The sequence below is a fragment of the Hippocampus guttulatus genome, chromosome 2 (assembly GCF_054856545.1).
Source record: "Hippocampus guttulatus isolate MCC_2025c chromosome 2, RoL_Hgut_1.0, whole genome shotgun sequence".
NCBI lineage: Eukaryota > Metazoa > Chordata > Actinopteri > Syngnathiformes > Syngnathidae > Hippocampus > Hippocampus guttulatus.
In genome coordinates this window covers 9,416,242-9,437,208 of record NC_141262.1, presented here as the reverse complement: position 1 = coordinate 9,437,208, position 20,967 = coordinate 9,416,242, and the positions used below count along the sequence as shown (strand labels likewise).

General features: G+C 41.4%; 2 protein-coding genes across 2 annotated transcripts; both read right to left on the bottom strand.

Moving 5' to 3' along the window:
• Positions 1-30: 30 nt before the first annotated feature.
• LOC147208436 (ubiquitin-conjugating enzyme E2 K) lies at positions 31-7,934 on the bottom strand. Its single transcript, XM_086135029.1, has 7 exons — positions 7,537-7,934; positions 6,872-6,965; positions 4,142-4,200; positions 3,955-4,037; positions 2,699-2,798; positions 1,192-1,320; positions 31-1,115 (listed from the first exon to the last, which is right to left on the bottom strand). Exons 1-7 carry the CDS (start codon positions 7,597-7,599, stop codon positions 1,041-1,043), a joined length of 603 nt encoding a protein of 200 aa, XP_085991155.1. The 5' UTR covers positions 7,600-7,934; the 3' UTR covers positions 31-1,040.
• A 1,188-nt stretch (positions 7,935-9,122) lies between these two features.
• On the bottom strand, positions 9,123-19,499 carry klb (klotho beta). The gene is made up of 6 exons (XM_086105956.1): positions 18,762-19,499; positions 17,203-17,716; positions 16,319-16,587; positions 15,983-16,239; positions 13,630-14,549; positions 9,123-12,112 (listed from the first exon to the last, which is right to left on the bottom strand). The coding sequence occupies exons 1-6, from the start codon at positions 19,497-19,499 to the stop codon at positions 11,718-11,720; spliced, it is 3,093 nt and encodes a 1,030-aa protein (XP_085962082.1). The 3' UTR covers positions 9,123-11,717.
• Positions 19,500-20,967: the final 1,468 nt, after the last annotated feature.

Sequence of the window (20,967 nt, the reverse complement as noted above, 5' to 3'; positions counted from 1 at the left end):
ATACAATGAGACACACAAAAAGACATAGTATTAATTTACACAGACTTTATCTTTATTTACAGATGAATCTTTTGACATATCTGCTGGCATTGTCAAGGTGACGCAATACTTAAGCGTTTTCTTTTACTTTGGAGGTTGCAATTAATGTGTTTATTCGAGGTTTTTAAAAACAAGAATTCAAATATATTCCTGTGGAAGGTCAAAACCAAATAATACACTTTTTTTTAAACTTTAAATGTTTTGAGAAGAGACAGGTGGTTTTATTCAAGTAATGAATCGGTGGGGAGATGTCAGACCGCTGAAGAGAGCAAACAAAATAAGAGCATTGTACACTGTAAATGTATTTTGGTTGGAATGACATTAACCTGGTTCTCAACTTGTATTGAGACAGCGTCACATGAATGTGACGAAAACCAGGGGTGCTTTGAACTGATGTGGGGTCTAAAAGAAGGAATAAGCCTTCATTGTGTGTGTCCCAGAATTATTTCGATGTGTCCTGCCTTCTTGGCCGAAACAATGAAATTGGATTTGTGGAATTTATTTACACTAGGCTACACTCACAAATGCCATTAGTGGCGCATCATGATGGATATGGGTTGTCGTTGTCTACATTTAAAAATGACATTTGCTTTGGGACTCCAGGGAAGTCCAAAAGAGTCTGTCTGAATGGTGTGACTCTCGCTTACAAAAAGCATTTCCAAAACTGAACGTGAATGCCTGCATAGGTGACGAATGCCTGTCGTAGAGGGTCAGAGATGTGGCGGCTGGGTCACGGGGCGGGGACTTAAGTGGTCGAACTTCTGATTGTAGCACTGACCGGAATGTTGAATGACCTTCCGAGTGGGACAGCGATCTGAACTTGCCAAGCAACTGATTGGAGTGTGTGGCACACCAGAGAAGGGGAAGTGCGGGCGGGGCAGAGTCCACTGTGAAACAGAAGGTGCGATGCGGAAATAGATGCTGAGAGATGGCAGGAATACGAGGGTGTGTGAGGGAGGAGGTGGGTGGCATGAGGATGATGTAAAAGCTGTTGTCAAGATTCAGTTACTGATTAGTAGCTCCGTCGCCGACTCCACGTCCCAGGATTTTGATGACAAGGCCACTATTACTGCATTCTGGAGAAGAAATGCACATGGGAAATCGGACAGAATATGGCTTGGGATGTGAAAAATGTGACAGAGTGATGCTCACTTTTTCAAAGCCCATGGCACAAAGTTCGTCTATTTTGCGTGTGTACTCTGGACTGGAGATGGGAGCGCCAGCGTAGACATGAGACCAGAGCCTCGCCGTCTGTTTGAACATCTCTGGGTTCTGCTTGTACTGTGGAACAAACAAGCATTTGCATGAAAGGGGATCAAGCGTGGCACCGGCAGAATATTCTGTTGTCTAAAGACAAGACAAGAATCCAAATTGAAGTAATTAAATGCAGATGTAATGCATTTAAAAGTGAAACCCAATTAAACTGAGGAATTAAACTGAGGAAACATAATTTCTAGAGATCAAAGCGCTGATTTAAAGTCACAACAGTGAAATTTAGACATTGGAAAAATCTGGACATTGATTAGCCGCTTCATTTTATTAGCCGTGAGTCTCCCAGAAATTTGGTATTTCCGAAGAAAGGCGTCTCACAGATGGATTAAAAAAAAAACATTACCTTAAACACCAGAAAACACATTACACCCCACAAAAAAAGGCCGAGCACGACTAATTACACATGAGACTCCCAGATAAGTCATTGATCACCGCATCCAGTCTGCACATGCGCCGTCTTTACATAACTGCATGTTGACGTTAGTCATTTACACACTAGAAAACGAGAGCGTCCTACCAGAGCTTAGCTGAAATGGGAGACCTTGTTTTAAACTACTTATAACTTGTTTGTGAGTGATCGTCGATAGTATGGTCCAGAAGTGTGGCGTGAAAGGCCACAAATGAACTTTTTCAAAACCAGGTAAAAGTATAATTTGAATCAAACCTTCCATTATTGTGCTATGATTAAGTAAAGACAGTTCACTCATCCCTTTGTTCGCAAGAGATTGTTGAATGTCGAGGTACTCTGTTGTTGCATATTATTGACTTATTTTTACACAATGAACAGCTTCACAACATTCATACAAAGAGATTCCGTAGAAAAACTGGTACAAATGAGCTATGAATATTACATGTGGAGAATGACTCTGGACCCCTCCATGAGCGGTTACCCTAACGTGGTGGAGAGTCTTGAGTGTCCCTATGGTCCTAGAAGCTAAGTTGGCAAACAGAAAGGCTCAGAGACCCCTTATGAGGGACTCCCGCCCTCTGAAGCCAGGCACTTCAAAGGGTCTTCAACCATCCATCCATCTTCTACCGCTTATCCGGGGCCGGGTCGCGGGGGCAGCAGCTTTAGCAGGGAAGCCCAGACTTCCCTCTCCCAAGCTACTTCTTCCAGCTCTCCCCGGGGGATCCCGAGGTGTTGCCAGGCCAGCTGGGTGGCATAGTCTCTCCAACCACTTGGAGCCTAACTCAATCTCAATCAGTGATTGAATAAAATAGTCTCATAAACAAACGGAACTAATCTGGAAATATTCTTTGCTAACTTTGGGAACCAAATTTCATCCAATCCAATATTTTGCTCCATGTCATTCCCTTAAAAGTACTGACAGTACCAAACATACATAAAAGGGCCAAAAAATTGTGGAAACATGCATAGTGGCTTGACCTGATTGGCTACCACTGCATCCTGTGGATCATCTGGCTCTGCAGCTGCCAGTAAAGCTTGTAGTGACAAGAGGACTGTCCTCAGCGTCATGGCCGCAGCCCTGAAAGATACAAACACAGCTCATTGTTTAGATCACCTCACACATGATGCCCACATTTACGAAGAGTCCATGTCCAATGAAAAGCCTGAATGTTAAGATTTTGTTAATGTGTGGGTCTGTATGTACGTGGGTGTGGGTACTATCCAAATGTGTCGAGATAATGGATTGACTGGGGGGGAAAGGGAAAAAAAAAAGCTTCGAAAAGTTGGAGATGCTTTTTTTCCCCCTTTGGACAGCAATCTTAATAAGTCTGATCATTGTTTTTTTTTCCTCCCAAAACTATTTAACGATTTATGTGATGAAATTCAACGATTAATTTGAAACATTATTTTGATTGTGGTCAATTATATATTGCAAGAAAATAATGAAATGTGAACACATTCTTGTACATTTATGCTTGCAGTGCTCTTCCCTCATAAGAAAATGGTGAAATGGAAAGTATAGCTACATTCAAAACGTAAGCAGGTTTCAAACCTTAAAAAAACACATTCAAGCAGTCTCATAATGAATTCAAACCTATATGAATTAACATATAACATATATAACAATGAGCGTATTTTCCAGAATATAAGCAGCTATTGTTTTTCGCTTTGCACCCTGCCGTTTTAATGTGGCACGGTTTATGAATTTTTCTGACCAGTTCCAACCCGCCATTATATTTATCCGTTGCCTCGTGTGACAAAAAGAAAGACTGATGCTACTGTGTAACGAGCTACGTTCAGCATTATTTGGGGGTGGGGGGCACCTACCAGCGTTACTATTCAACTCAACTGTATTTATAGAGCACTTTCAGACAGCCATCGCTGCATATTCATATCATATATGTGTGTGTGTACATATACACACATACATACATACATACATATATATATATATATATATATAAAATCTTTCTGAGTGACCTTTCTCTGCAAACATACCGTGTTATATAACAACATTGGGACTTGCGGCGCTGAAGCCAAAATGGCCAATGTATGTACAGATGCATTTTTATGGCTAAATGTAGCTGTTGTGGCTTTTAATTGGGTAGATATAGTTAACTTTTAGAAAATGCCAGGCGTTGATAAACATGCTCTGCTGTCCGCCTATGGCTGACTAGTCATAGGCGCATACCTGGTATGGGCAATGTACGACACTGTTAAGAAAACAGACTCACCACTGGTCTTTGAGAATGTCCAAACATATTGCACCTGTGACTGAACTGATGTTGGGATGCCAGATCTTTGTGATGAACCGTACCTGCGTGATCGACAGAAAGACAAATTGACTGCTACAGATCATTTGTACATCTGGCAACTATTCAAAAAGCATCCGTAACATAACATAATTAAATGCCAATCTACCTTGGGTGGATTGAAAGGATATGTCTCTGGAATTTTAATTTCTAGTTGGTATCGACCCCCTGAAATAAAGGAACAAAGATCATTCACAAATAAAAAGGACATTTTCATTCATCGAGAGAGAGAGGTCAGGCAGCAAGTGGCTGTTATCGTCTCCAAATTGTAAGTGCAGGTTCATCTGTCTGTCACTCTTGATTTATCCATAGGAATTTATGATGATGCCGCAATGGAATTCCACCGAGAAAATTCCTACTGAACAGGGCAAATGGTTAACCTGACAAATGACAACACTCAAAAGGGGCAACAATATGCTCACGTCCAGACACTTACACTCAGACTAACCGGCTAAGTTCCTGATGTCACGCCAGTTAAAAGCCCGTAATCTTTGTTTATACTAAAAAATTTGTCCCAACATTCATTTGAGGTCTAGCGACATTAGATTTTCTTGTAGTCAATGCTACTAAGGATATGACAGTTGAGTGAATGTCATCTTTTTCAGTTGCCAACTTGCCCTGCACACCTTCGCAGTTGCACAGGACCCTCCCTGCCACTCCTTCATCCAATAACATGCAAATTCCTGACTGGCCTTGCAGACAGTTGGCACTTGTAAATGACACCAATTCATGTTGCTCAACGTCAGGGTCTCTACTGGTCTACTTGATAAAGTAGTAGTATGTAGCGGCCTTCTCAAAATACACAATGTTTTTGTCATTCATGGCGGTCGTGTTGTCGGACTACCAGATAAATATCGTTCTGTGTCTTGTGGCGGGACATAACACAACAAGCCTGTTACTTGACCCCACCCAATCAGTGCATGCTTCCGTCAAAATTCAGTCCATTGGCACAGGTCCGTCAGCAAAGTGGAACAAGCAGTTGTCAAATTCATGTCAACAGAAGCATTATGTGCATGTGTTGTTTTTTTTATGTTCAGACCAGACCCAGGAAAAGTAAAAAATTAAAAAAAGACGGATTTATGAAGTTTCACACGTATTATTCAATATTTTATGACAAAACAAGATTGGAACATCAGAGGTGTATGCTGTTAATTATGAGGAAAAAAAATCAGGATAGCCTAAATTTTAGATCAGCAGGTCAGGATTTTTAAAGATAGGGGATGTGATCGGCCAGAAAATTGTAAACCACAACAGCCCTTGAAATAAATTATTAAATGTTACCACGTACACCCTTGCAATGCGTTTGAGTATTCCTGGTTGGGAAACCCTGGTCGACGAGATAAAGGCTTGAGCAAAACGAGTTGTTAATTCTCATTTTCATAATTAAGTGTTTGTTGATCAACCACTGCTGCCTTCATTTTGTCATCCAACATCTTTTCATTTTTACAGGAGTGCGATGTAGCATGTCTGTCAACTAACCAAATTCCTTTTTCTTTCGTCCTGGATTATATTTAAGAACAAACTTGCAAATTGAGCAAGTGACCTCGCTTCCTGTCTCATTTTTTTGGGAACAATATTCCACACAATAGAGGCAGCGTTGCTAGTTTGCTGCGTCAACCACCTGTTGATTTCAGCAGGGAGTCCATGTTAATCCTGAAGCATGCGATGCGCAATCAATCATTTTCAAGCTATAATCGACACTGCGCAGTGGTAAAGTTGATTACTCTGATCATTGAACAGAAGTTAGACTTTCTTTTTTTTTATACATCAGCTGACTCTGTCAGCCTCCCCCAAGGCGGCTATAGCTAAATACAAAGTTTACCATCACAGTGTGAACGTTCGAGTGCATAAATGACATATCCATTGTGAGCGCTTTGAGTGTCCAGAAAAGCGCCATATAAATCTGATGTATTATTACATTACGTTATAATACAGGTTGATGTCCGCACATTCCATTGTATTTTGTTTTATTTGGCTTACATACACTACAGTGCTACACTAAAACATTGTGGTAGTTTTTTGAGGGGCTGCAACAGATTAATGGTATTTCAATAGGGACAACTAATTTGACATACAAGTAAATTAAACGACGAGCGTGGCCACAGAATGTAGTAAACAAGAAAATCAAGGTGCTGCTGTATTTAAAAAAGTGTCTCCCAGATATTATCTAATTTGAGTAAAATTGCTATGCATACAGGGTCAGGCACTGTAGTGTCAAACCAAATTTGGCCGGACATAATATCAAAGCTGATCCAAACATCACACTGTGTATGCAGAATGAGAAAGGGTCATTTCGAAACAACACATATTGTCAACGGTTAAAGCTCGGCAGACACTCGTCTGGATATAGTATTGTAGAAATCAAGTTGGTTTTAGTAAACATAGAGGAATGAAGTTAATGGCTGGAATAGAAGAAAGACTGCTGTTTGCAACCAAGTCTCCGGAGGCTTTGCACCTTGTGGCATCAGGTTGCATGTTCTCAAAACGGAACCATTTTTCAGACCGTGAAAGTACTTTCCAAGCATTTCCACAAGAATGCCACCTAAAAATGCTGTGCGCCTATGAATACCTATTATGACTTTGGCCCATTTACGCCACTCAAGTTAAATATGGATTCATGTACATGTGCAACTAAGTATGATTGTTTTGCTGCATTTTTTTGTTTGACTTTTCTGGGCCTTGTTGTTCAGACATGGTGGGAATAGTAATAATCGGGGTGTTTTATTGATCATACAGGGCTACTTTGAAGTGAAGTGATATTTTGCAAGGCCTGCTGAAGAATAAAATTAATGGCTGGCTACAATGGAAGCAGTCTCTGAAGTCTCCAGAGGCCTCTCACCTTCATACGGTGTGTCAGGTGGCCCTGCTATTTCCCCTTTAAGTTCTGTGAAGTTCTCGTCCACCAGATCCACCTTAATCTGGTTTTTGCTCGTCTGAAACGGTGAAGAAGCAAAGAAGCAGTGAGCAGGACAGACAGGCTTGAAAGCGTTAATTGAGCGTGCTGTCAAAACACAAACCTGCCTATGCAGCATAAAAATGACACCCCACACCACGAACAACAGCTATTTCAACTGTTGCCTCCCAACTTGTTGAGAACCCTGAGCACGTTTGGCGTACAGAGAAACATACGATTTAAAATAAACCGTGACTGAGTCGATGACACAAGACTTTAACGAACTATCTTTGATGGCTAACTGAGCTAGCAGTTACCATACGGCGACAGTGCGCTAGCTCAGACACGCCATGTAAAATTGGGTTTAATTTGGCTCTTGAGGCGCGCTTGGTTGGGTGATGCCGCTGCATGCGAGTCGCCAAGTGTCCACGTGAGCTCAATAGCGGCGGCGAAGAGCTACTTTGGTGAAACTGAAAAGCGGCTCGCAAGTTAGCTCTGCTAGCTAACCGGCGGTTAGCTGACAGCTGAGCCAGGGACGCGTCAGTGGCGTTCTTCCTATCATAGCCGGCCAGGACAAAGAAAAACCGGTAGAATCAAACGCTTCGACTGACCTCTTCGCTTTTGAGCACCTCCTTGAATTCCCGTTTTATCCTCTGGACTGCGATGTTAGCCATGGTTTTCCACCCGGTTTCCCAGTGCGAGTTGGGGCCTCCTCGCCGCTGTCTGTCCGGGCCTGACGAAGGAACGTTAGCTTGCTTGACGTGCCCACAGGAACACACAGCTTTGTAGGAAACAACCTCCAAAGTAACCACTGCTTCGTTGTGCTCCTGGAGCGCACCGGGCTGACGGTCTTTTTGTCGGCGTGGCGTTTTAATTCGTTGAACCGTGTCTCTCTATGTGTGTGTGCTACCATCAATCGGGTAAGACTTGCAAGGTTGAAAGCACCGAAAACATTTTAATGGCAAACTGCATCAAGTCTGTCTGAGAGCGAGCAACGTGACGCACACTGGCATTCTCAACGTCTCCTGCCATTGGTTAATTACTGCGTGACGTATTCTTGTTTAGTGTAGTAATAATAATCATAATAATGATAATAACAATCCATATCCATATGCCATATGACATATTAAACTCCTTCTTTACATCTGCTCATCAAGGTTGTCACTAATCTAAAATCCAGAGGAAAAAACATATTTTTAGATTATACATGTACAAAATACAGAAGCAAAGATTTTATAAAAAGTGCACCATTCATGGTTGAGATGGCTGAAATCATATAGTGGTGTATTATTTATTTGATTAACCTATACCATAAAAGAAAAATGATGGAACCTAAATTGTCCTCCTCTTCTGGAATGACCCATATACTGTAGTATATACTGAAATATTGATAGATACACAGGTATCCCGAAAGCATATTTAATTATTCTGCCTGTCATTATAGCCCATGTCACCGGCACATAGAGATGAGCAAAGACATATGCTTCATCATGAATAAATAAATATTCATTTTCGTCCCAATCAAGTGAAATTGGGCAATTTCCTGCAGCAAGCCTGGTAAGATCTTTTGTGACACACTAATAATACTGCGGTACCGTGATAAGGAATCACAGCCATAGAACACAGCCAAGTATCAATTTGCTCACTCATTTTCTTAATCAGTTCTCGCCCTCTTTAGTCAAACATAGAACTATGATTATCTTGTATGAATGGCAACAGGAATAGCATTGCATTGTGCCTGCATGTCAATATAGATAAATAGACAAAGATACTTCATTTGAAGTACGTCAGTAAATAAAAATCCATCCATCCATCCAATTTCCGAACCGCTTGATCCTCACTAGGGTCGCGGGGGGTGCTGGAGCCTATCCCAGCCGTCTCCGGGCAGTAGGCGGGGGACACCCTGAATCAGTTGCCAGCCAATCGCAGGGCACACAGAGACGAACAACCATCCACGCCCACACTCACACCTAGGGACAATTTAGAGCATCCAATCAGCCTGCCATGCATGTTTTTGGAATGTGGGAGGAAACCGGAGCACCCGGAGAAAACCCACGCAGGCCCGGGGAGAACATGCAAACTCCACACAGGGAGGCCGGAGCTGGAATCGAACCCGGTACCCGGTACCCGGGCCGCCCGTAAATAAAAATGTTCCTGAAAAGAAAATACTGTACACACTAACATGCCACTGCACAATGGGTGGAAAACACTGCTTTCAACTATTTATTTTAAAATATATATTTTCACATATAAACACAAAAATGTAGTACAAGATAAAACAGAACAGCCAATGAGATTCAATATAAGAGAGGTGTCAATAGTCTGTCTGGTGATGATTTCAGGAGTTTGTTGTCGCTGTTGTTTTGTATTTTTGGGGTAGTTGAATAAGGTAACAAAGTATTAGAACATTACAAACACCCTTTATCAAAGGTACCACATCGCTACTAAAACCACCACAATAACATATTGACAAAATAACACTACACTAACAGTGTAAAAGAAGAAAAATAAATCTTGCATTGTTTACTTTTCGAGGGGGAGACTTTTTGATACTTTGATTACTGTAGTTTGTGGTTGTACCGAGAATGAAGTGGAGGCACGGGGATGGAGCGTTTTCTGTTGCTAGTCCCTCTCCTTGGAATGACCTCCTGCTGTACGTTAAGCGAGCCCCCCTTGCTGCCATCATTAAAATTTGAAACTCATTTTTATTCTTTGGCTTTGTCTCAGCATGAGACTTGATTTTTAGCTTTACTGTTGTTGTGCTTTCTACTATCTTTGTTTATTAATCTATTGTTTTGTTTGTTGTTGTATGAATGATGTTTGCTCCATGTACAGTACTTTGTTTAAAGCGGTGGTTGTTTTAAAGTGGTACAGCTGAGTTGAGTATTATTCAGTTTATTCCAATTAATCAGTTGTTAATTTCATAAAGTACAGGAGATGAAATGAGATGTACAGTATATTCTGATGATATGTAAGAAGCAGAGGTACACATGAACACTGAACTCTAGAGCAGTTGTTTCTGGAAACTTTTCTGAAGCAGAGAAAGTTTTACGACAAAATGTTTGAAATATCAGTAGCTAGGAATTCTCCACTTTTTGTTGGAATACAATTTATTTACTTTTTTGTTGTTGTTATTAAAGCAGCCCTTAGTTTTCGATATTCCTCCTTAAACCCAGTTCCTATCTAACACCTAAGGTCTTTCTCTACATTGTATTTCCAACAAAACGCGATTCATTTCATTTTTCAACCCTTAAGAAAAAAAAAAGAGCTACTTGTATTACGTCCACACGGGAGCGACATTGTTACATCTCCAAGACGACAGTCATACCAGTCAGATTGTTTTTTCACAAACATCCACGATGAATTTGTGATTTTGGGATATGAATAAGGCCCATGGGGCTATCCTTTTATCACCTTAACCAGCGAAGATTTGATTACTCCAAGTTCATGGTAGCCATCTTGGATGCCATCTTGGTCTTCGAATATTATGTTATAATCATACTGGGGAAAAAAAGGTTACAGAAATAACATTTTCATATTACCTGATTCACAAATTAACATCAATCAATGGTGCAAATGTTTTGCTCTCCCGAGTCTTCAAATGTACCTTGGTGCTGTAGCTCAAGAACCGTAATATAGCCAGACATGCACTTGGTAAAATATCCACAATTCCACACTTTTTATATTCAACGTGAGTTCTGATTTATACAGGAAAAAATTACATTTTGAGGTAGACATCTTGGATCTTAGAGCCCCCATTCTGGAATTTTGAATGGCCAGCAGTATTTCTTTAAAGAGTGGAAATTGGAGAGTTTAGCTGTTTCTCTATTAGAACAATTCTTGCTATAATTGCAATTATTTGCTCTATAGTCCGTGCCGGTGCTATTCCGGTGCACCTTTGAGGCCAGTGTAACGACGAGTCTTGAACGCAAACAACAAGACAATGGCTTCTTTGTATTTTCTGTTTGTTAAAAAATAAGGTCTACGAAAAGGGTTCTCTTTAGTTTGTGTGGTCAAAAAACGGTATCGCTTCTTGGCTTGAGCTGGCCTCATCTGTCTCTGTCTGGCTCACTCCTTCTCCACACTGTCCTCTTTCGCCAATCACGTGACATCATAACAAACAGTTCCGTCAAAGAAATACTCTAACATGCATGAAATAATAATGACAATTATTTCTACTCCGTTATGAAATATGCCAATTGAACATATCAATACGACACGGCATATGAAACACACAAAATCCGACCAATATCAAATTGGCACCTACAGTCTGCGTGTACACTAATGCCAGGTTTTGCAACTTTTTTGGGTCCAGGGACCCCTTATAGGGCAGTAATTTTTCCAAGGACGTCATCATAATCCTAACATGAATTAAATACAACTAACACCATGTGTAGTCACCCCTAAGTGCCATTAGAATTAAAACATTGCCTATTTTTGTGGGGGTGGGAGGTGGGGACCAAAGATATATTTAGTTGGGATGATAATTCCCATTTTTCAAAACAGAAGTAATGATATTGTCGTATTTTAGTTAAAGTTTAACAAGAGAAGAAAGTTCTACATTCATGCAAATTTTAAAAATACTACTTTTTTCTTAACTATTGTGCCTTTCATTGTGGAAATATGCCTTTATTCTCTCAGGAAATTGGACAATATCAGGATCCGCCGGCATATATGCGATTTGCAAATTTTTTTTGCAGACCCCGAAGGACCCGTTTTAAAGCCCCTCCATCAATGTACGGTATAAGTATGTCCTATGTTTAATGCTTGACAACAGGCCTACATGAGCAGACTACTGCCCCCTACCTCTTCTTCTCCTGCTCATTATGTTCACTCTGCTCTTTCGGCCCTTCATGTAATTTCTCCTGGTGATGACGGTGGAGAAGACCAGTGCAGTGAAGATGACAGCTGTGAGCATGAGGCAGCAGCCAAAGACCGTCAGCGCCTTGTTCTTGGACACCCACACGCATAAGGAACACGCTGGTCTAACCTCACTGGAGCGACACGTGTGGAAGGTAGCGTCTTTGGGGAAACCGCTCCGAGTAATGATTTGTTTGTAGACGTCAATGGAGGCCTTTGCTTTGGACTGGTGGTGGGTTGAGCTGAAAAGACCATACTGAGGTATATGATCATCCTGTAACTTCCACACATAGAAGCCCCATAGGTTGACTCCATCCAACTGGCGTGCTGAAAAAAAAAACATGGAGCAAAACAGAAATATTAATTAAATGTCAATTTATTCCTACATCTGGTTTGTCTTTTTGATGTAACTCTACTAGTGTCTGCTGGTGCAATGTAGGCGAGCAAATGGCCATAAAGGGCAAGGTATGAAAACGAATCTAATGTCTTTGTCTATTGTTTCTCTACCCTCCCACTTTTTATCATCTTTATGGTTCCTTGGGAGTTTATAGGAGGCGGCAATATAGCCATAAAATCTATATTGCTTGTCGAGCTTTGACTTGGTGTCAACACCATTCTAATCCATGCTGAAAGTAAATTACAAAAGAATGAAAATGAACATTACTTCTGGCAGAGGAAAACACATTTCATAAAGCAGCGCTTCTCAAACATTTTACCACCACCAAGAACCACCTAAAATACTTCGCTCTTCACCTGAAAACAAGAAAGAGGGTTTTTTTTACTCCTAAAATGTATATATTGGGCTATTGTAAGCCACTGAAATATAATGCACAGTTTGAACATTAACATGACACCTCAAGATAGAAAATACAATTATTGCATGTAGCAGTGAAATAAAAAGTGCTGTTAAAGAATTCTTTAAAAACATGACAGTTCTTAAAAGTTAAATGCAAATGTATTGAGCTTAAATGTTAAATACAACTGAACTGCACTTGGGCAATGATTCTTTTGAATACCACTAGAGGGAGCTCAGGTACCATACTTTGAGAATCATTGTTGAAAAGAATACAGTGAAAATCCACTAGCTAAAGTGCTCTTCATATTCTGATTTATACGTAATTTGTGGATTTTTTTCCAATACTCACGCAGAGTTGCACATCTTGAACAATTTAGTATTTGGAATGTCTTGATTTAATCACATGCTCGGAAATCGTGGCTGTTGACGTGATTTTCAGCTGAACAAAGATTGGGGCAAAAAGGTTGTTTTTCTTCATTTTCTGAAATTTCAAAGGTCAGTATGTGACCAAATAATCCAAAGCAAAGAACTTTAAGTTTATTTTTGAGAGAGTTATGAAAAGAAATCAGCACAGCTTTGCTGGAATAGACCATATAATGTAAATATATACAAGAACATAATTATGCATATTGGATGTATGTATGTTTCTCTATTAAGTTGAGACAATTTGGATGGCCTCCATAATTATTGAAAGATCTATGCTCATTTCCAATAGCCACTGTCTTTAGCGTTTTGCTTAATATGATCGCATTTCATTAGAAGGCCTTGGATAACTGGCTTACCTTAACATTTTGGGGTTGAAAAATGCAAGGTTTGGATGTGTCAGTGTTACAGTAACCTTGAACTGGATGTGGCAAAAAGTTTGAAGCAAGCACTCTTTAAAAAGTTCACATATTGTACAATTACTGATATTACAGAGGAGTACTTCAAAATGTGTGTTGTAAAAATAATGTGTTTCATGAGCGTGGGAGGGAAAAACTTTTTCTTTTTTTTTTTTTAGCAGATATAAACAAGGGTTCACTGTACAGTAGGAAAAATAAAGGCTGACCTTTAAGAGCCTCCTGCAGGTAAGTTTTTAGATAGTGTTGTCTCATGGTATCCTCTATAGGAGCCTGGTCATCAACCCCACTTGCTGTGATAATGATAGGCCGAGCCCCTCCATATCGCTCAGTCACCCACATCAGGATCTTTCGCAGCCCCCAAGGCACTAGAGCTTGGCCCATATTGGAGGAGGGCCAGGTGGGATCGGAGAGGATAAGACAGTCATGATTGCCAGGATGGTTTTGCTGTCCAGTATTTGGAGAGACCAAGCGGGTGGTGAAATGATTTAACGCAATGAAACTCAATGCACCTTTGAGCTCCTCCCTTTCAGATTTGGTAAAAGTAGGAAGAGGAGAGCTGGGTTGGCCCATAAGTCGGGCTCTCTCTTTCAGGTAAGCCTTCATTTCAAGTGGGTAGTCCCCTTTGCCCTGCTTCTCCTCATCATCAGTACTCAACAACGGGTCCAGGAAACGAGCAAGTTCAAAAAGAAGGAATCGCTCTACCGCCGCTGCATGCGACTCCAGAAGGAAGGGGTTTGCAGGTTCAGCCCAGTCAGCGTGAAGCGCCAGTGACACCATAGTTCCCTGCTGACGAGAGGACATGCGCTCATGGAGTCGCCAGGCTTTTGCGTGAGCCAAAAGGAGGTTATGGGCAGCCCGATGTTGCTCATTCGCATCGGAATAGATGTCTGACAGTCTGTTAGGCTCATTCACCGTGATCCAGTAACGGACCAAGGAGCCCAGCTCTTGGTAGCATAGTGATGCATATTCCTGAAAGGCCTCCACTGTGCTGTAGTTGAGCCAACCTCCAGAGGCATGCAGGACGCCAGGCAAGCCCAGATGTGGAGCTTTACGCGTCGGGTAGTAGAGGATAACGAGAGCCTCAAGGTCCCGTTTCTTCAGCTCGGTGAGGACACATCGGTAGTACCTTTTAAACATAAGAGCTGGTTTAGTTTTTATTTTCCATGAAAGAAAGTTATCGACAAAGAAAACCGTACTCGCAAAAAGTGAACGATATTGAACTTTTGGGTGAAATTTCTGAATGAATCTAACATGCACTATAAACTTCACATCCACACTTAGGCATATGTCCAACTGTGTAATTGTTTAGTGCTTTTTGAACAAATTACTGTTCACTAAGAAGGAGCGCAACGGTACCGTTCACAACAGGTACAGCAGAACCTCATCTCAACGGACTAGAAATCAACTGACTCCTGTGAATCGGGAATTTCTCCATTGCGAGACTAATAAAGGTTTTCTTTTCTTTTCTTTTCTTTTCTTTTCTTATCTTAATTAACAGACAGAAAATAGTGAATTGTATCTTATTGGGTGTTTTTAGGCAATGAAAAATGTACTTCTATTTAACGGACAATCAACTTTAATCGGTGACCCCTCGTCTGGTAAGTCAAGGATCCACTATAAAAAAAATCCCAACGAAGTCCACTTCTATGCCTTTACTGTGACTCTTAGAGCCTTTCTGTGTCTCGATTGCAACCTGCTGATGAAACTCTGGTACACTCTAAGCTCATTGGCCACTTCATTCTGAGAACATCCTGTTAAAAGCACTACACTGTTGATCAATTAAGTCTCGCCTCGGTCTCATGATGTCAAAATGGGCATGAACAGCATATGGCTGTTCCTTGTTAGTAATAAGTTGCGCAAAAAGTGCTGAAACAGTTAACAGTTGGACATGTTCATTTCAAATCTATAAGAGACAGTCAAATTAAAGTTCACCTTTAGTCATACTGAGGTTTAGGTTCATCTTGAAATTTCACCCCAAAGCCTGATATTGCTAACATTTGCTGAACAAATTGCGAGGTATGATGCAAGAAGGCCATCATTAGATTCATTTTTGGCAATGCTATAATGTCAACATAAAGTGTCTTCATTGGGATAATTTACAAGCTGCCTGAAAATTAACTCCCTTTAGTACTAATAAACTTTGACACACACCCCCTCGCACCCCGACACACACACCCTCTCCTCTTTGATTAAGGTCTTTTAAATATTATTACATTTTTTTTTTCTTTTAGTAATTTTAGAAACCTATTTTTTTTCTTCACTATACTTTTAAGTGTTTTACATTTTTTAAAGGTATTCTGCTAATGGAATTAAATAATGTCAATGCAACTTTTTTTTTAAAGTAATTTTAGTCAGTTATATTTGTTTTCTGTGCTTTGGTTCTGAATGTCATTAGCTGTTGTGGTTGTCAATGCTTTGTGGGAAGCACATTGAGTTGCTTTGTGAATGAAAATGTGCTGTATCCTGGAAATAAAACAGCCTTGCCTTGTCTGCCTATTTTAACACTAGAAAAGGCATTTGTGACCCATGTACAGTATTGTAATTTCCTTTTCTTTTTACCTTAGTGCCTCCACATTCACACTAGAAAGGTCTCCATGTGGTAATATCAGAGACCAGTTTAGAGCAAAGCGGTAGTGCGTCGCCCCAGTAGATGCAAACAGGTTAAGATGATTCCGGATGGCCAGATAGTCTGTGCACTGGGAACGCTTAGTGTGAAGCTTTACTCCTGGGATTGCATGCAATGATCCATCGCCTGTCCAGTTCCAACTGTACACATTGGGATCTGTGAATTGAGGGGAGAAGGGGTAAAAGCGAACCTAACAAGGGAGAGAGAGGGAAAAAAATGGATGAGATTGGTTGCATATGCTTCAGTCCATTTTGTCTGAATGCAGTTACCTGCAAGGTGGAGTCAGCAATACCCCATTGAAAATCACAGGGGAAATGACCTTTAACCTCGCTGGAGGGTTCCACTTGGGGGAAGCCATTGTCGGCAATAACCTGTCTGTAATACTGTGCACTGGTTTTGGGAGTCCTGGTTCGATTAGGATGAGTGAAGTCAACATAGAAAAGGCCCCGGCGGACTGAGTAATTGTAGTTCCATTCAAAGCCGTCTACCAGTGACCATGCAGTGTAGCCTAGCAACCGAATCCCATCCAACCGGACAGCTGGAACACAAAACACAGCACTCACAAGATGAAGTTACACATGTGTTTATCAGAGTAAGGTGTCACAACGATGCCCTGGGGGCCATTTGTAGGGGCATTCGAAATAACCTGAGCTGCTAGTTGTTTTGATTTAAAAAAAAAAAAAAGCAGTGGGGAGTAGTTGGGGAAATGTGGATGTTGTGAGGTTGCGACCAGCACCGTCCCTACCCAATGTGGTGCCAAACTCAGACGATCAGCTCATCAGCAAGCTATGTAGCAGCTTGAAACTATCAATTGAATCTGGTGTGTTGCAGTACAGAGAGGTCTAAATCGGAACGAGAGTTTCCTACACGTTGGATCATATTTACTGTACTTCCGTAAACACTGCCGTCTGCCACATGTCAACGTCTTTTGTGTCACATAAAATGACGTGGCGGGCCGGATCTGGCCCCTGGGCCTTGAGTTTGAAATCTGTGTCCTAGGGAGAATATGCCAATCACCAATCCTGCAAAATTAAGTAAATCAGCGCCTATCCTGCCCAACTAATCAATGCCCCCCCAGTAAGAACATTTCATTTAATCATACTTCAATGAATAAGGATAATCCAGCTTCAACAAAATATGCTTCACTACTTACCTTGTAATACGTTGTTGATAAATCTTTTCATCAAGTAAATGGCCACTGTGTCTTCTCTTCCCACATTAGCTTCAGAGAACCATCCACCCTCAGCCACAAGAATTTGCAAATCCCCATACTCCAGCTTAATCCAGCCCAGGATGCGCCTCAGATCTGGAGACACAGCCTGGCCAAAGTGGGGCAGGTTGCGTCCCAAACGGAGGTTGTTTGGCCCGAAGGACAGAGAAAAGAAGTCTGCTGTTTTCTTCACCCACAGCTTCTCCTCGTTAGAGAACACAGGCAGGAGGCCACCGTGCTTGATTTTCAAAGAAGATGGATAATCTCCATCACCTAAAATGGGATTGGCAAACCAGCCAAGAACAGCTTCCATCGACTGCTGACAAAGATGGACATTGGTGGCTGTGGGTTGGCCTTTTTGAGGTTCAACCCAGTGGGAACCCAAAACAATGGACACTTTACCCTTCTGCGCTGGGCGGTAGTGGGTATCATAGGTGTGCCAGGCTTTGGCATGTGCCTGGAAATCACAGTAAAACATCTCAATATTCTACAATCGTGTTCAGCAATCAGCAATCAAGTACAAATACAGTGGTGCCTTGGGATACGAGTTAAAGCCATTGACTACATTCAAAACACGGCGGGCCTGTTCTTTTGAGTGTCATGGAGGTGAACGAATGAGGATGTATGGTAACTGGCTGTAGCATTAGCCCCTGTGTATGTAGAGTCATGGTGTCAGTTATCAATCATATTCAATTAGCGAACGATTCTTACCATAGAAGTGCAGTTGTGTAACTTAAACTAGGTGTACTTTGCAAAAGGCAAAATGCACTTTTGCATTAAACTTTCAAGGACAGTGGTTACTTCAGTGGACAGTTTATTCTGTTATCAGGTTACAGGGTGCATGAAAGGGTGACGAGTGAAATGATCACAAATTTGGGACAATCACTGTCTTTTTTACAGTCTTTCCTCATGGCTTATATGTGAATCTGCAGTACTAGTTCATGTAGAAAACGTCACCTCAAAATAGCGAATAATCACTGATGCACTGAATCTGCAAAAAGATAACCGTTATATAGCGAGGGACGACTGTATTTTTATGATTATATTTTAATATATTTTAGAAAATACTGTATAAGTGTTTTTCATTGTTGAATGCATGTTTGTGATTGTCAGAGAAGGTGGGGGTGGGGGAGTGCTGTTCACGCTACGGTGCAATTCAAGCACGGACCACCACTGGTGATGACCTGAGTCACGGATGTGGTAATCATATATTCGACCTAGCAGGTACGCGATAATGATCTTTTTCTCATATGTGCGTCAACACACACCAGCTGTGCAGCGCACTAAACGGCAAAAACATGAGTGACTACTCCATGACTTCCTGTCACACAATGTACGAACGTGGTGGACTTTAGACCCCCATGTCTCATAAAATGTCCAGATTATTGAGAAAAGAAAATAGCAAACAAATTTGAATACAGATCAACAAATTGGGGTTTTTACTGAGAACAAAAGATGAAAATAGTTAATTTGCACCCAAGCACACATGCTGACGGACTTACCCTGATCAAGTTGTGGGCCACAACAAGAGAGGCAGCAAGCCCCCCTGTTTCCCCAGGAGCATGCACCCCCATGCCATAGCCCTGCACAGCCACCAGATAGGGGTTATGCATTGTTAGCCAGTATTTAACGCGGTCCCCAAATGTGCGGAAGCAAAAGGCTGCATAGTCCCCAAACAATCTGATAAGTGTGTCATTTTTCCATCCTCCATACGTCTCCTGCAGGACCAGCGGCAGATCCCAATGATGGATGGTAACGATGGGTTCAATTTGCTTTTCCACCAGTCTATTTATGAGGTGGTTGTAGTGCTCCACAGCAGGTTCAATGGGAGGACTTTTGGCGTTCCCATCTGGGAACAGTCGGGGCCAGGAGAGGGAGAAAGAGTAGGATTTCACCCCCAGATACTCGAGCGCCTGAACATCGTCTTCCCAGTGAGTATAACTGTCGCTGGCCACATTGTCCATCTTGGATTGGGTGAAATGGTCCCAGATGGATGCACCCTTTCCATCCTGATCCCAGGATCCTTCAGTCTGGAAGGCGGATGTCCCAGATCCCCAGAGGAATCCTGGTGGGAAAGTATCATGAAGAAGGAATTGTTCTAGACTGATAGGAATCGGCTTGGGCTTCTGCCACATCAGTCTGCCATCGCCAATAGAGCCAGCCACTCGGTGCCAACTGTTCAACAACCACAAGCACAGTAAGAGGCACTGAATCATGGGATGGAGTGGATAGTCCAGCATGCTGATTCCTGACGGAGTCTAACTTGTTCCAGAAATAGGCATGAAGGGTTGGGTAGTCTCAGTGGGAAATATTGTTCTTTCGGAGAACAATACGTCCATGTTGGTGGAGAATAGAGAAATGACCACAATCCAGAGAGAAGAATATGTGAAGCGGCATGATCCTTGTAAACCTGGTAAGACTTCCCTATCTTTCCTCTCAGTGCACTTGTGCTGCCACTCAGTCCCGCCCTCCCACCTCATGCTCACACATACAAAGGTTGACTGATAATCACGCACCTTGCTTGTGTCACTTTGAGGGGTTTCCATCTCACCTATTACTGTCTCGCCACACCCCACTTAAAGGGCAGATCAGCGCTTTGAAGACATAATTTAATTACTGCGGTGTCGTGAGATACGAGGTTCAAATCTCGAATCATCTTTTCCCATTAAATGAATGGAAATGTCAAATGCCATTAACCCCCCACCCCCACCCAAATAAATGTATAAATAAATAAATTGGGACCATATGTTCTCAAGTTTACACTATGAAATTGCGTGGTTTATAACAATATGTGGCAATGAAGCATAATGTAATCAAACTAAACAGTTTTTGAACAGTTCAATGTATATTGTGCTGCTCCTTCTGGTGTGTGTGCATTGGCCACCTGGGGGCAGCATGATAAGGACAGTGCTCACTGTTTTCTGCTGTGCAAGGCAGATTCTGTCATTATTGTATGTTTTTATAAAGTGCAGTATTTTCGAGTACTATTTTTCCTTATTTAAAAATGTTTTTTTTTTTTGCGGCTGCAACAGATTAATAGCATTTTTATTCATTTAAATGAGGAACGATGATTTGAGATACGAGCGATTTGAGTGAGAAGCATGCTTATGGAACAAATTTAATTTGTATCTCCGGGCACCCCTTTATGCTGTAGTGGGATTTTTATTTTATTTTTTTTGCATTGATTTCACTGCATTTTGTTATTTCTTGACTAAACTTTATAGTGATATATTGTGCACTATTTAAGGGTCTCCAAAATGTCTTGACTCAAATTGCATATATGAGGTTTAATCAATTCACATTCGCTGTGATGCCTTAAGAGACATTGATTAAGGAAGGGAAAGAACGTAAATGGGATTTTTATAGCAACTAGATGAAAATCCATATTTCTTCTGACAAGCTTGTGGCCAGAAGGCATTGAAAAACACTTGCAATGTTCCCTTCAGATTCAATAAAAGCATGATGGTGAGAACAAGGTTACGGGCTCATATAACTTTATTTAATTTTGCTCTATTGTTCAGTCAGAAACCCAGGCTCACATTGCTGGAAAGTGTGTGTGTTTCCTGTCCACCTGTCTGTATGTGTCACTGTCTTTAATTAAGCCTTCAGGTCAGGGTAGCTTTCTCATTAAGGCAGTGTGTGTAGGTGTGGAGAGCAAACATTGGAGTTACTCGGGAAACACTGCGCCATGAGGTAAGAAGGTACATT